General features: G+C 43.8%; 1 protein-coding gene across 26 annotated transcripts in view; it reads left to right on the top strand.

Moving 5' to 3' along the window:
- The window catches only part of PCDH15 (protocadherin related 15), a 626,487-nt gene that overhangs the window by 551,532 nt on the left and 59,166 nt on the right, over positions 1-15,789 (top strand). For all 26 annotated transcript variants that reach the window (XM_068197049.1, XM_068197046.1, XM_068197047.1 and 23 more), the window contains 3 exons: positions 332-472; positions 2,656-2,768; positions 14,656-14,765. In XM_068197049.1, coding sequence (XP_068053150.1) covers positions 332-472; positions 2,656-2,768; positions 14,656-14,765 — 364 coding nt within the window. The remainder of the gene's footprint in view (positions 1-331; positions 473-2,655; positions 2,769-14,655; positions 14,766-15,789) is intronic.

Below are 15,789 nucleotides of genomic sequence, written 5' to 3'. Positions count from 1 at the left end.
TTTATACCGAGTCCAAATATTTTTGAAAGGTATTTTAACCAGCCTTAAGCCATGCCCATCTTGTGTTTAAATATTTCAGTTTATATAAAACACTTCTGGGTTTAAGTAGGTGGGGTTTCAGCCCTTTTCTTTCCAAACCTCTGGTGATTTTTCCTCCTGGACCTCTCAGGTGTCATGGAAGGTATTTGGGGAGGATTGAAGGGATTGCTCAGGTTTGAGGAAGACAAACAGCAAGTTTTGCTTGTGATGGCCTTACCAATGTTGCATTTTAATCCTTCAGGAGGTATGTAATGCCCCAAAAATACCCAATTTGCCTCTTTTTGCATCCCAGGGCACCCCAGCGAGTCGGGTTCGCTACAAGGTGGATGTTGTGCAGTTTCCCTACAGTGCCAGCATTTTCGACGTGGAGGAAAACACTGGACGTGTCGTCACCCGAGTGAACCTCAATGAAGAGCCCAGCACAGTGTTCAAGGTACAAATTCAGCTGCCGTGCCACAAAATGTTCCCTGGATTTGCTAGGATTCCTTTCACCGTCACGGTTCTCCTTTTTTTTTTCTGTTGCATAGAATGATTCCAGAATCATTAAGGTTGGAAAAGACCTCCAAGATCAAATCCAACCTTTCATCAGGTTTCCAGGCAAAATTTCACTTCTGTTTGTTCCTTTGTTTCCATCTTTTTCTCCTGGTTTGTGTTTTGTGTCTTGTGATTTCAGGAATGTCTTGAAGTGGTTGCACCTGTTGGGAGGGTGGGGAAAACAGGGAGGCAGCTTGGGGAACCCTCATTTTTCCCATGTTCACTTTCAACAGGATTTTGGGAGAGAATCTGGGGAGAACTTTGTAAGAAGAGCTAGATGTCTTGTAAATAAAGTTACTGCACAGCTGGGTAGTTCAGGAGTTCCTGTTCACAAGTGTTTTAACATAGTAACGTTGATTTTAAGGAAACGTAAATTCCCATTTTGTTGTCACTGGTCCTAAAGGGTCTGAAGTGAACAAGTGTGGATTAAGGTATGATTTTAACTTAAACCAGTAGAACATCTGCCCTTTAAGATCCATGAAGGGAGGGTGTAGTAAAAAATGAAAATAGAAGTGGGTAAATAAGGAAAAAAAAAATTATATCCATAATGTCTTGGGTTGGATGTAATTTCCCTACTTGGAAACTTCCTTACACTCATTAAGGTGTTTTTTTTCCTTCCTTCAGTTATTTATTTCTTAAATGAGGGTTAAAGAGAGGTTTATTTGCACACCTTCCATTATGAGGAATAAAGCTGTTTTCCACTCCTGAGTGTCCCATCAAGGGCTACTTGAGCTGGAGCCGTCCCTAGTTTAGGACAGTGCTAATTTAAGTCTTTTTAAGTTTCTAATTAATATAATAATACCCAAGGGGGAAGAGGATTTTTTTTTTTTTGTTAACCTCACCAGAGTGTAACTTTTCTTTTGCTGCACTTGCTGGTTTTGCTTCTTAGTACTTCTTTTACTTCTAGTACGTATTTCCAAAACTGGGATCTATCCCACACTGTTTCATGTTAGGGCAGTAAATGGGACATTCAGCAGGGAACTACTTTTCAGAAAATGTGGATTCTTAGGAAAAAAGCATGGAGAAGATTCCAGAAATCAGTGATGGGAACACTTGGAGTTGGTATTTGCTTCAAGACCACTAGGCTTGTGTCTGCTGCTGAATCCTCTGGGAATTTTTCCAGTCATTTTAATTTCTGGATGATTTCTGCAGTTATATCTTGCACTGGTGACTTTCCTGATATACTGGCTGGTAAAAAAAAGGGTTATTGTGGAATAGCTTGGACTGGCAGAAATTAGGTGAAAATGCGCTGCTGGAACGAGATGCAGACATGCCTCGTGTAGCAACCTCCAGAAATAAGGGAAAATTTAGGGAGAAAACTGGAAAAATGAACATTGCTCCTTCTTCAGTGGGCTGGAATCCACACACAAGCACATTTCATGTGAAAGCAAAAAACAAATTAACCTGCTTGTGCCAGCACAAAATCACAGATTAAATCAACAAACAGACATGAGAAAAGATTTTTAAAAATCAAAATATTTATAACAAGCCTCATTTAAGAGAAGGTAATTTGTCTTGTCCATCTTTGAGCTTAGAACATGTCTTTTCTGCAGAGGACTTTTTGGAAGGGGGTGGGAAGTAATGTTATTTTTTTTTAATTCTAACATGAGCTCTTGGTTCTAGATATTAATGTCAGCAACAGATAATTCTCACCCAGGGCTTTTCCTGTTTGTTATTTTGGGAGTTACAGAATCCCAGAATCATTGAGGTTGGAAAAGCCCCCCCAGATCATTGAGTCCAGCCTATGAGCAATCCCCACCAGAGTGCTGAGTGCCACATCAGCGGTTTCTTGGACACGTCCAGGGATGGGGACTCCACACCACCCTGAGCAGCCAGTTCCAATGTTGAACAACCCTTTCCAGGAATAAAATTACTCCAGTTTACCGTGTTTCTGTAAATTTTCCAGCAGAGGTTCAGCCTGAGGATGGTTGTCATCTTTTCCCTCCGTGTTTTGTTCTTACACCGCGTGTGACTTGCAGCAAAAGAAAATCACGTCTGATTTTTTAGACCAGAATTGCTGGAAGTCAGGATGAAAAGTGTTCTTTTGTGTAGTCAGAGCCTGGTTTTCTGTGTTGTTTGTAGCTGGTGGTCATTGCCTACGATGATGGGGACCCAGTGAAGTTCAACACCACCACGGTGGAAATTGCGGTGCTGCAGCCCTCAGTCATCCCACGCTTCACACAGGATGAATACAGGTAAAGAATTAATTCTTTCACCTTAAAACTGGTATTTTTAAAGCCAAAATGAAGTCCTGCTTGAAGGCTAGTCTGAAACAGAGCTACAAAAATTCTCAGTTGTGGTGGAATTTTATTGTCTGAGCAGGTTGTTACCAGCTGGAAAGATCTGGGCTGATGGTGGCGGTGAGGGAAGGTTTGCTTGAAATTTTCCCCTCAGAAGTTGCTGAATATCAGTCATTTTAACAAATTTCATGTGCTGGAACTGGGACTGGGATCACCAGGGCTCTAGGTTGTTTCCTGGAGTGTGTTTTGATCCTCTACACCATTTTTTAGGCTTTTTTTGATCCTCTACACTATTTGTGTGAGGCATGGGAGGACTCAGACCCAACCTCTTCAGTGTTAGAAGTGCAGGTGATGGTTATTGTCACCACAGAGACATAATTTCATAAATTTACCTTCTGACAATTCATTGTCATTGACCTCAGTGTCTTAAAATTGATCAAAAGCAAACCAAAAAGTGGGGCACGGGCTGATTAGTTTGTTAAATTTTGTAACAGAGAATGTGGTCATGAATTTGACATCTGTACAGTAACAGGAAATTATAAGATCAGGGCAAGTAACTTCAAGATATCAAGAAGCTGCAATGTGTTCTCTCTATGCCACTGCGGCGACATAATCAGCAGCAGAATGTGATGGGATTTGTACAGATATTTCCAAATACAAGGACTGCAGGGAATCAGAAAGCAGAAATTAAACATAAATTGTTTTCAGTAAGCCCTAAAGGATGGGCTTGCTCAGCTCTTTAAAGGAGATTAGACAAAAATTCATTATCTGCGCTGTATTTGTCCTCATGATTGGAGTATTAGCATATTTCCCACTTAAAGAAGTGAAAAATAGCAAAAACATGCCTCTCTTCTCCTAACTTTGTATTTAACTTGGAACAAATGTGAAATCTGAAGGACCAGTGCAAAATAACAAACTTTGCATTTGATAATAATCCTTTGCTGAAGGATTTTTCTCGAGAGAGAAATTGTTCCCGCTGCTCCCTGCAGTTCCTTAGGTATTTCCAGAGGCGTGCAGTGTTTGCTGCATTACTTTGGGCAATGTAGCAAACAAAACCATGTCCATTTGTGACTGGAATTTCAGATCAGGGCAGGCAGGTGTCTGTTGGAGCAAACCTCTTGTGGAGCAAGTCCAGAGAGGGCTCAGAAATTGCTGAGGTGACTGGAGCAGTTTCCCTCTGGAGCCAGGCTGGGAATGTTCAGCCTGGAGAAGGGAAGGGTGTGTGGAGACCTCACAGCTCCTTCCAGGGCCTGAAGGGACACAGGGAAGCTGGAGAGGGACCCTGCAACAGGAACTGGAGTGCCAGGACAAGGGGAATGGGTTCAGACTGACAGAGGGCAGAGATAGGTGGGATATTGGGCAGGCCCTGGCACAGGGTGCCCAGAGCAGCTGTGGCTGCCCCTGGATCCCTGCAAGTGTCCAGGGAAGCTGGATGGGGCTTGGAGCAGCCTGGGACTGTGGGAGATGTCCCTGACATGGTAGGGGTGGCACTGGGTGGGCTTTGAGGTCCCTTCCAACCCAGACCACTCTGGGATTTTGGGATTCCTGAGCATGCCTCGAGCTCCAGTTTTATCCCAGGAGCTGGGAATGTTTTTTCACTACAGTGAAGAGCTCTTGCAGTACAAAGTGACTTGTAGCCCATAATACCTTTTGATGACAGCACCTGAATAAACCAGGTTTTCTTTGTGTCCCTGTGAACTCTTCAGGATTACCTGGACAGCCTGGTTTCCCTTTCCAAAGCACAGCTCCATTCCTGGGAAATTCTTTGCACAGTGCTAAGAAGCTCTTAAAATCTTTTTGGGGCAGTAAAGGCAGTTATTTCTTTTCCTCAATGTCAAAAATGAAATTAAAACAACCCCAGAAGTTTCTTATTCAGCTCTGAGACTCTCAAATATTCGGGAGCAGGACTAGTGTTGATTCCTAAGGTTTTCAGGGATTGTCACACTCTGCAGGCTGTGCTTTGTGTTTGGATTTTTGACAGTGATGCAGGCTGGAACTGGCAGGTATCACAGGACCTCATTTCCTAGCGACATGGGATATCTTTAGGGTGAAAGGCAGCACAGAGCAATGGTGCCCCTTGCAAAAAAAAAAACTGCTTGAAGTGGGTGCTCGAATTTCAGATGGATTGAGAATTAGTAGCTTTAGAGTGGATTAGTATTGATCTTTATTTGTCTAATTATCATAATCTGGATGATTCCAGCACTGTTTTCGAGCTGGTTTACAAACTTCCTCCCCGTGTATTTAGGAAAAGGTCACAGTTGAACAGTTTTACCAAATAAAGCTGCAGCCTGTGCTACCAAATCAAAAATAAATCCAAAATAGAGAGAGAGAGAGCAGATGGCATGAGCAGAAAGGGAGATGAAAGTACCACTCTGCTTGAGCTGACCTGCAGAGCTTGGCAGCTCTGCCAAAGGAACACCAGCACTGCTTGGAGCCCTCTCAACACCCAGGGAGAGTTTGATAGATCATTATCCATGTTCAGAGTGACTTCCAGAGGAGACACCAGTCAAATGGATGAAGGCAGAGTGATATTTATTCACTGGTTCTCCCTCTGCATTATTGCATCATTTAGGGCAAATTAATTGGTCTCTTTTCCCCCCCACCTTCTTTGTTTGGATTGTAAATTATTCTGGAGACTTTTAAACACTCCTGTGCTCTCCATATTGAACAGCAAAGGGCAGCTGAGGGCTCTGAGATCCAGAAAATATAGAAAGGAGCAGTTGATTTACAATAAGTGAGGGATAAAATATAGTTCCTTCCTAATGACTGTGAGAGATGCCCCCTAAAGCCCATCAGAGGGGATCTCCTGCATCCTGGGCTTCTCTGGAGGGGACTGGAAAGAGAAAGCCAGGCGGGATTTAGGATGTTTCTCACCCCCTCCCTCTGAGATGTTTCACTCCCTCTGAGAAGCAGAGCAGCAGCAGGGCAATCTCCTCACTCTCTTCAGCTTCCTGGAAAAAGGCTGGAGCCGAAGGGGTCGGGCTTTACTGCCAGGGAACAGGGACAGGCCAAGGGGAAACGGCCTCAAGCTGTGCCAGGGGAGGCTCAGCTTGGACAGCAGCAGGAATTTCTGCATGGAAAGGGTGCTCAGGCCTTGGCAGGGGCTGCCCAGGCTAAGTCTGGAGTCCCCATCCTTGGAAGAGGTCACACACGTGTGGATGTGGCACTTGGGGACGTGGTTAGTGAGGAACAGGGCACTGCTGGGTTCCCAGCTGGACACAATGGCCTTTGAGGGCTTTTCCAATCCTAATGACTCTGTGGTCAGCCCTGTATGGTCCCAGCTGGATCTTCCCTCCGTGTGGAGCCCAGGAGCTGAGCTGCATTAGCAGTGTGGGTGCTTGCCTGTCCTTGCCACGGATGTTAAGGATGACTCGGAGAGAGCTGATGGCAGCAGTGCCTGACAAACAAAGCGTTTGCCAAGCCAGGCATTGTTCCACAAAAAACACAGTGTGGAGAAAAGAGGCAAAAATCCCAAAGAATCAAATGCTGGGGCGTGTGGACATTTAGTTGGAGATGGCTGGGCCACCTCAGAGCCCAGCTGACCTCTGGTGCCAGGGAAGGACATGGCTGATGCTGCTTTTGTCACCACATCTCCCTCAGGGTGTTGGCTGTCAGTCAGATTCCAGGGGTTTTCTACAGAACTGCTGGAAGACATGGACATGTCCAGATTCTCCAGCCCGTGTGACAGCCTGGACAGTGGGTTGGTGGGGACAGGGAGAATTTCTACATCCCTGCCCCAAACAGGGCAAGACAAATCACGCACTTTATTAAACGTTTTTGATGCTGGCTTTGATCTCATCCTGCTTTGTGCCAGCAAAATGGTCTCTGATTAAAGAACCATGGAATTCCAGAGTGGTTTGAGTTGGGAGGGACCTTAAAGTCCAGCTCATTCCACCCCAGCCATGGGCAGGAACATCTTCCATTATCCCAGGTTGCTCCAAGCCCTGTCCAGCATCCCTTGGATACTTCCAGCCACAGCTCCTCTGGGCAACCAAAAAAAGAAGGTTAAAACCCAATAAACCAAATAAATCTATTTTTAGAGAAAATCAAATCTCCCATACAGAGCCCCTTTCCCAAGCTCTTCTTTATTTTGTCCTGACTTTGCTCAGATCACCTCTGGATCAAGGATTTAACCAGAAGTTTCCATTACTTCACAACAACTTATGGCAGCATTTTCATTTCTTAATTATCAGATATTAATTAGTAGCACTATGAAACAGTGGAGACCAGATGTAACTGGAACCTCAGATGAATATAAAGAGGTATTTTTAGCAAGCATGTCCTCTTTATGAGCATGTCCTCAATTTAAAAGAGTAAAAGTTGAAAGGGATTTGGGGTCTTTTTGGTGTTGTGTCAATTAATAAATTCCACATCCTCTGCAAGGGGAAGGTCATTGCTCATAGCTGGAGCAGGGAATGGAATGGGAACCAGGAGCAGCGTCATTGCTTCCTAATTAGTGCCTGCGGGCACATTAACCAGGTGTTCAGTCATTCCAGAACAGGAAAAATGAGGAATTTTGCAAACTTACAGCTTCTGTTAGTGTTGCATTACAGCTCCCCAGCCTGCCAGAAAAGATGTGTCCAGTTGCCCAGCAATCTGAAGTTTTATGGGGAAATATGGGAAGCTGTGAATTCCAGGCTGTAACTCGATGTAAATGTAGTGTGGCATTTTATTTAATTTTATTTCTCTCCCAGCACCAGCACTGCTGTGGAAATTTGTTCTGCCTAAAAAGGGAGATCTGGAGACACGTGGAGCTCGCTCTCCCTCGGTGGAAGAGCTATCCTGATGATTTCCACCCAATTAAATCCTTCACCATTGGACTCCAACACCATCCAAGCAAAAGGATTTCACAAAACCAAATCATGGAGCTGTATCAGGATTCAATTATTCCAAGAGATTTTCCCCAATTCTCTGGTTTCCTGCTGGACACTGGATTCAGACAGTTTTCCTCGCTGGGAAATAGGGAATGGGGAACCCTGCACAGTGACAGTGAGGGTAGAGGGTGACATGCCATGGTTGGAATCTCTGTAATGTGGTGCTTCCTTCAGAAAGGTGGGAAAAGCATCCACAGTGCTCTGGGTTGGAGCTCAGGAATTGGAAAGAGTGGTCCTGTCCAACCATTCCATTGTTCTCAGTATCTGTGAATGGTTGAGGCCTTGATGAATCAGAGAATCCCAGAATGGTTTTGGCTGGAAGGGACTTTAAATCCCATCCAGTGCCACCCCTGCCATGGGCAGGGACACCTTCCACTGTCCCAGGCTGCTTCCAAGCCCATCCTACCTGGCTTTGGACACTTCCAGGATATTAATTCCGCCTCAGATGCTTTTCCATCAGCTGCTCCTGAGCTGCATTTCTTTAAACCTCTGCTTACTGAGGTTTCCCTTTTCCCCTCTTGGCAGAGCTCCCTGGGATTTTCCCCTGTTAGGGATCATTTTTCCCCTCAGGAATAATTTTCCCTTTCTTGTCAGAGTCCACAGGGGGTTATTTTTGTCCCACAAAAGTGTTTTGTACCTCAAGATGTTTTGTTTAATGCTGGTCAATTTAGAGCATCTGTTTGGATCATCCTTTTGCCAGCATATCCAGGTTCTACCACTGCTTTTCCCACCTTTCCTAGGATGGAATTTACATTTTATTAAGGGAAGAGCACAGGTAACCTTCTAGTTGCAGCATTTTTGAGATGTGAGGGTAAAACCAGTCAATGTTTTCCTCACACTTAAGCTGGAGCTTCCAACATACATTTGGAATTTTCATCTCACAGTGGCAGCTTGGATTCAAGAAAATGTGTGTGATTTTCCCTTTGGAATCACTGGTTTGGAATGATTTTTCTGCTGGTGCTTTATTTGGTTTGTAATAAAAAATTAGCAAATGTGGTTATAAAGTTAAATTAAATTATTTCCACATCAGGTACTGAAGCAGGATTTGCCATGGAAGAATTAGGGAGTGAGTTACCAGGTGATTACAGGAGAAGGAGCCTTTCCCCCCTACTTTTCCTTGTGTTGGTAGTGCTGATTGCATTTTATTAAAATCTTATGCTTCTTTATGCCAAATGAAAAGGAAACTAGAATTTTAGGAATTATTTTTCAATTAAATGTTCTGGTGGGATGTTTCCTGGGGAAGAGGAAAGCACAGGGTGCCAGATCCCAGCAGGGAAGCTGTGCTTGGAAAGGCTGAGGGCCAGATCTCCCAATACCACGTTAATGAAATGTAGGAATAGATCACTCTGGGGGTATGGATATGGAATTGAAATTATCCATAATTTTAGTATTAAACCCCACTGGCATCCAGCAATGTGTTTTCCTTCCAGCCATGTTATCCTTGGAATTCATCCCATCGGTCTGGCCAATCCAAGTGTGTGACTGTGCCCCAGGTTGGGCTTGGTGGACATTTCCCCCCACTTTTTTTTTTGCTTCTGCAGAATCCAGCCAGGAATATGCCTACCTTCGTGGCCTCAGGTTTAATTTGGGAAGATTGGAGGGATAACATGGGCACAGAGAGGTCAGGAGAGCAAAACCTGACATTTGGCTTAAAATACAATAGGTTAAGACAGGATAACTGGAGCAATGTCCAGACTCCCTTGTCATTTGTTTTGGAGATAAATACCATGGGAAGGTCATAGTGCCTCCAACCAATTTGGGAATTGAGACAGAAAGGCAGGATATCAAGTCCAGGAAGGAATATGTGACACTCTGAAGATAAACTGCTTGTTAAATACATCTAATTAAGACAAAAATACTCTTTTCCAGAAAAAAAATTATTGCTTGGGACAAGCTGTTCAGGTAGTTACTAGGAGAGGAAAAAACTTGATAAATTGATGGATTATTGCTCTAAAACATGTATAAAACTTGATAAAATGATAATTTATTTGCTCTATAATGTGTCCAGGTGTATCTTTTATTGAGCAAGCACAGGAAGCCAAGGTAGTTTTTATGTGCTGGTGAAAGGGTTAAAAGAGCTGCCATGGGGATCATGGAATTCCAGACTGGTTTGGGTTGGAAGGGACCTTAAAACCCATCCAGTGCCACCCCTTCCATAGGCAGGGACACCTTCCACTGTCCCAGGCTGCTCCAAGCCCCAGTGTCCAACCTGGCCTTGGACACTGCCAGGGATCCAGGGGCAGCCACAGCTGCTCTGGCCCTCTTACCACCCTAAGAATAAAAATACCATCAATGTTAATCAAGTTGAGGTTAGCAATTTAATTAAACAGCACCAAAACTTAGTTTTTGAGGGGTTTTTATGGAGGTCCATAAATTAAAATACATAGATATAAAAATATTTTGTATTATAATGGTCTATATAAATAGATATAAAATATAAAGTCCACAAAGTAGAAGCAACTGAAGTTGCTCATATGAAGTCCATTCACATCCCACTATTAAGTTTCAGCTCTAAACCAATTTTCCAAATTATTATTGGTTTTGCTGGCTTGAAATTTAATTTTTTATTAAATCTCGCATTCATGCTTTTGGAGATAGACAAGTTTCATGGTGAATTTAAAGCATATTGGCTATCAGGCAAATTGAAAAAGGGTTGGAAGTGATGTGTTTAGCACAGGGAAAAAGAAGTAGAAAAGTAGAGAAGAAAAGTTAAAATTTCACTTGGACACTTCCAGTAGTTGTGCCCTTCAATGTATTTGAGACGTGCACAGTCTCCCTTTCCCACTCTGATCAAGACACAGATAATTAAGATATATCAAATTCAGTGATTTTAAAAAAATGTATTTATTTTCGGTATTTTTGTGCACAAATAATGTCTTTATTTTAATCCTGTTCTTCTTTGTGGTTGCTTTGTTTATTTTCTGAGGGACAAACACATTTTGTGGTTTCATACTCAGAGAAATCAACGAGATCTCTCCTGGTCTCCATCCCATCCTGGATGCTCCCAAGATATCATTTCTTATTCCTGTGGAAAAGCTAAAGTGAACCAAAGGGCCGAAATGCCACATTGCTGTGATAGTCCTGGTAAAAAAATATCATGGAAATGGATGAAATAGATTAAAGTTGTCATGGTCAAAGGGTGGTGGCATGGAGAAGGGAAGGTTAAAACTCTGGATAAGGCTGAGGTGGGATGGGGATTAAAGTGGGTGTTAATTGTGGTTTATCCCTAAGGTTTGTGGGATGCAGGTGTATTATCATTTATTGAAAGGGACAGTCTCACATGCAGGGAGGGGATGGATGTGGATCCCTGGGCATGTGAGTCTTGGGAAGAAATCAGAAATCACAGGTTTGAGAAGGTGAGGAGTTCAGAAATTCAGAAAAGAACCATTTCATTGAAAATGTTTCAAATATCTCAAAGCAATTCCAGGGAAAGTGAATGGAGCTGGGGAAGGGGCTGGAGCCCCAGGAGTGGCTGAGGGAGCTGGGAAGGGGCTCAGCCTGGAGAAAAGGAGGCTCAGGGGGGACCTTGTGGCTCTGCACAACTCCTGACAGGAGGGGACAGCCAGAGGGGGTCGGGCTCTGCTGCCAGGGAACAGGGACAGGCCAAGGGGAAACGGCCTCAAGCTGTGCCAGGGGAGGCTCAGCTTGGACAGCAGCAGGAATTTCTGCATGGAAAGGGTGCTCAGGCCTTGGCAGGGGCTGCCCAGGGAGCTTTGGAGTGCCCATCCCTGGAGGTGTTGATAAACTGTGAGGATGTGGCACCTGGGGACAAGGTGAGCAAGGTGGTGCTGGTTGATGACTTGATGATCTTGGAGATCTTTTCCATCCTTAACAGCTCTGGTTCCATGGGGTCAGGACTGGGCTGGGAGGCAGAGACATACCCAGGTGACAGTGACACATCAGTCGTGCCTGGGTGACAGTGTCAAACCAATCCCTTCACCCTCCCTTCCCTCCAGTGGTGTTGAGCTCACAGAAATTCCCTTCCATTCCCATGGGGGTTTTCTAATCCTTTTCTGGGTGGCTTGGGCTAGATTCTCCTGCTTTCCTTTTCCCACAAAAATTCCAGCTTTTATCATCCAGTGATGCAAAATTATGCCATAAAAACACCTGTGCCTGTGCCCTAAAACACCTTCAAATAATATGTCAGGAAAAAAAGCATCATTTTCCATCTTAGCCATTCAAACATTGGAAAATAAGGAATTTATGCCCTTAGGTTATTAGAGCTGGAAGCACAGGATAAAGAGCAGGATATAGGAAGTTGGAGGCTCATCTTTTACTGCTTTGTTTATCCACAGTCCAGAGGAGTGCTCTGAAGGGATGAGCTGGGTGTTTTACTGCAGCTCATGCACTTCTCCTGTTGTTCCTAATCCCTGGAATTAAAGGAAGGGAATGAAATCAGTGCAATTACCATGGGGAGTGCTGTTCTTCCCCCTCCCTCCAGAGCAAACACAAAACCTCTCACTAATTATTATTGATTTGTCAATCCACTGGATGCAGCACTGGCACAGGGAGCTGTGAGGTCATTCCCACTGCAGAAATATCCTGGAATTGTGCTGGGAATTAAATGTAGGGCTTTTGTAACACTCCCACACCTTTAGAAGACAAAGAAAACATCATCTATAATGCAGTATAAAAAAGGGCATTTTCCTCTCTGACCTCATCAAAAGGACTCCAGCTTTAAATGCTTCCAGCTTTGGCAGCTTTTTCCCCCCATCTTTCCCTGTCTTTCCCTGCCTTTTGGCATCTTTTTAATCCCTAAGATTAGCATTTGCATTGGTAAAATGCACATTAAAAAGCTTTTCATAGCAATGGTTTTAGAGCTTAACAAATGAAGGAGCAGCAAGGAACTTTATTCCAACCACTGACACAGAACAGCGCGAGCGGAGGGATCTGCTCTGTGCATGTGCGTTTGAGTAAAAGGGGATTTTTCCATCAGTGAAAAAAACAGGAGATCACTGTTATATTGCATGATCCAAAACTTCATTCCATAGATTCATTTGGAATGTTTTCTAATTTTTCTAGGAAGTTCAAAGCAATACTGATTCCAAAGGAAATGTTTGTAAGGCAGACTTCAAGAGAAGGTTGGCCACTTCTTGAGGGGAAAAGTTTGGGTTCAATAGTTGGGATTGTGTCCTGAGATTCTGTCGTAGTTGAGATGGAGACAATACAAAGCAACACACTCCATTTTCAGAATGCTTCAAACTGTTTTTACTATAACATGCATGCTTTTTATACATTCTTACAAAGGTCAGAAGTTTACGCTTTACTCATTGGTCAGGAAAGACAAAGAACTCATCGGAACAGGCAGCTGCAGATTTCTCTTATTTATCCTTCTTTCTTTCTTGGTTTCTATGCCAATGACCTTGGTAGAAAATTCTTTCAGGGGCAAACATGGATCCTCTTATCAAACTTCTCTGGGTCACAGAAGTCACTGCAAAACCTCTTCCACAGGGTTCCAACTTTTGTATAATCATGGAATATCCTGAGTTATAAGGCACAGACAAGGATCACTGATCCCAGCTCCTGGCACTGCCCAGACACTCCAACAATCCCACCCAGTCCTTGAGAGTGTTGTCCCAGCCCTCCTGGAGCTCTGGCAGCCTCGGGGCTGTGCCCATTCCCTGCCCTTAGAATGGGAAAATGTGATGTGGGGTGGAGGATTTGAAAACCACTTGGAAGATGAAAGGGGAAAGTGATAAAATATTCATGGAATCACAGAATTATTTAGGCCTGAAAGGACCCCTGGGATCATCAAATCCAACTGTTCCCCCAGCACTGCTAGGGCCACCACTAGACCTTGTCCCCAGATGCCATTTGGTCTTCCAAATACCTCCATGACATTCCCTGAAAAGAAGCAGCTGTAGATTCTGTCCAGAATTTTGAAGATCAGTGCACAATTGATCTGCAGACTCAGGAGCCTTTCTGAGCAGATCCTCATCTGATGTTTATTTTGTTATCTATTGAATGAATGTAATTTTTAAAATTAAAAATATCTGCATAATACATTAAAAAAACTCCATCTACATTCATGAAAATTCTTTTTAAATTTATTTTGAAGAGTTTGAAGCATGAGTTCAACCACTGTTTGTCATGAGGAAAATCTGAGAATCTGAGAAGGAGGATTTGAGAGGAGCTCAAGCATCTGACTTCTTGTTGAAATTGTTTGGATTGCTGATTTAAAGACACCAGCACAGAATCCCAGATTGGTTTGGGTTGGAAGGACCTCAAATCCCATCCAGTACCACCCCTGCCATGGGCAGGGACACTTCCACTGTTCCAAGCTGCTCCAAGCCCTGTCCAAGCTGGCCTTGGGCACTGCCAGGGATCCAGGGGCAGCCACAGCTGCTCTGGGCACCCTGTGCCAGGGCCTGCCCACCCTTGCAGTGGTTGGGTAGCCTTGAGTTGCAGTTCATTTCCTGAAGAGCATCTTGGGTTTTGGTACCAAAATTTGTTGACATGAAAATTTTTGGGTCTTTGTGAAGAGTGGACATTCCCATAGAGGTGGCCCCAAAGTGACTCCTGTTTAAGGTGTGGAATTTTACCCATGAATGAATTGTCCTGAGTTGTTTTCTGACAGATTAATGAGTTTTCTTAGTAGACATGAATACATTCAAGATCTATTATAAAAGAGATATGTATATATAAAAAGTTTATATAGAAAAGATCTATTTTGACTTTTACTTCCCATTTATCAGGCTGTGGTGGTTCTTGTTTCTCCTCATTATTCCCTGCTTTCCCACTTTTCAGATTCAAGAATCATTACATCTCTACATTGCCACCTCTCGTCTATTGGCATTCTCAGTGTCTTTTGCATTCTCAAAGGTTAAACATTTTCTTTTTAATACAATTTTCCCTTATAAAAAATCCTTTGGCAGCCTAATAGGTGGAGGACATCCTAACCTGAGGGATAAGTGTCAATAATCTACTGTTCAGCAATGTAAGACAAATCCTTCTGTCCCACTCTGCAGGCCCCCACCAGTGAGTGAAAGTGCCCCGAAGGGAACCGTGGTCACTGTTGTCACCGCGGCCGCCTTGAACCAGACAGTTGTGTACTCCATTGTGTCAGGGAATGAAGAGGGTAAGTGTAATAATATTAGTATTTCAGTCTTGTGGTTATGGGGAACCAGAGCTCTGCAATAAATTGTGGAGAAGTGAAGATGCTGAGGTGAATCACAGAATCATTAAGGCTGGAGAACTCCTCTCAGGTCATTGAGGTGAAATCCCACTTCATCTGGACAGGCAGGAGGGAATTCCAGGGCTGGAAGGAACCTACAAGAAATCTGGAGAGGGACGTTTTACAAAGAACAGGATAAGGGGGAATGGCTTCAGGCTGGAACCGAGAAGTTTAGATGGGATATTGGGAAGGAATTGTTCCCTGGGAGGGTGGCAGGCCCTGGCACAGGGTGCCTAGAGAAGCTGTGGCTGCCTCTGGATCCTTGGAAGTGTCCAAAGCCAGGCTGGACAGGGCTTGGAAACCCTGGGATAGTAGAAGGTGCCCCTGCCCATGGATGTCCCGGCCCTGGATGGGCTTTAATGTCCCTTCCCACTGAAGCCATTCTACGGTTCTGTAACTACCATTATCAAGCTTTTGGAGGTAAGCTAAAGATCAGATTGATTAGCAAAATTGCACGAAAATAATTCTCACTGATGTGAAAATTCCCATGGATGCCACATAGTGTGAGTCCATGGCACATCAAAATGAAAACATAAATAGCTTTGATGGAGTTGTACTTGCCTAAAAATCTGATTTAAGGGATTATAGGCTCAGCCATGCTGTAACAAATATTGGATTAGAGCCTGATATCCAAACAAAACATCCTGCTGTTTTGTGGATCACATACTCTCTGTGATCCACCTGCATATCTTGACAAAATACACAGAATTACTGGGAGGGGTGTAAAGAATTCCCCATCTTATCCTCCCTTTTGTGAGAGTGGGCTCTTTGTCTTGTCCCATCTTTCCATTTGTACTAAAGTCCTGTGTAGGGAGTTGTACTCTCTGATCCTTTGGGTCCCTTCCAACTTAGGATATTCCACGGTTCTGTGATGCTGGGTTAGTTATTCCAGTAGCAGGGCAGATCAAGCCACTCTTCTGCTTAAAAA

This window comes from Anomalospiza imberbis, chromosome 8, assembly GCF_031753505.1.
Source record: "Anomalospiza imberbis isolate Cuckoo-Finch-1a 21T00152 chromosome 8, ASM3175350v1, whole genome shotgun sequence".
Lineage (NCBI taxonomy): Eukaryota > Metazoa > Chordata > Aves > Passeriformes > Viduidae > Anomalospiza > Anomalospiza imberbis.
The sequence above is the reverse complement of the archived record's forward strand: the minus strand, read 5'-3'. Positions and strand labels throughout refer to the sequence as shown.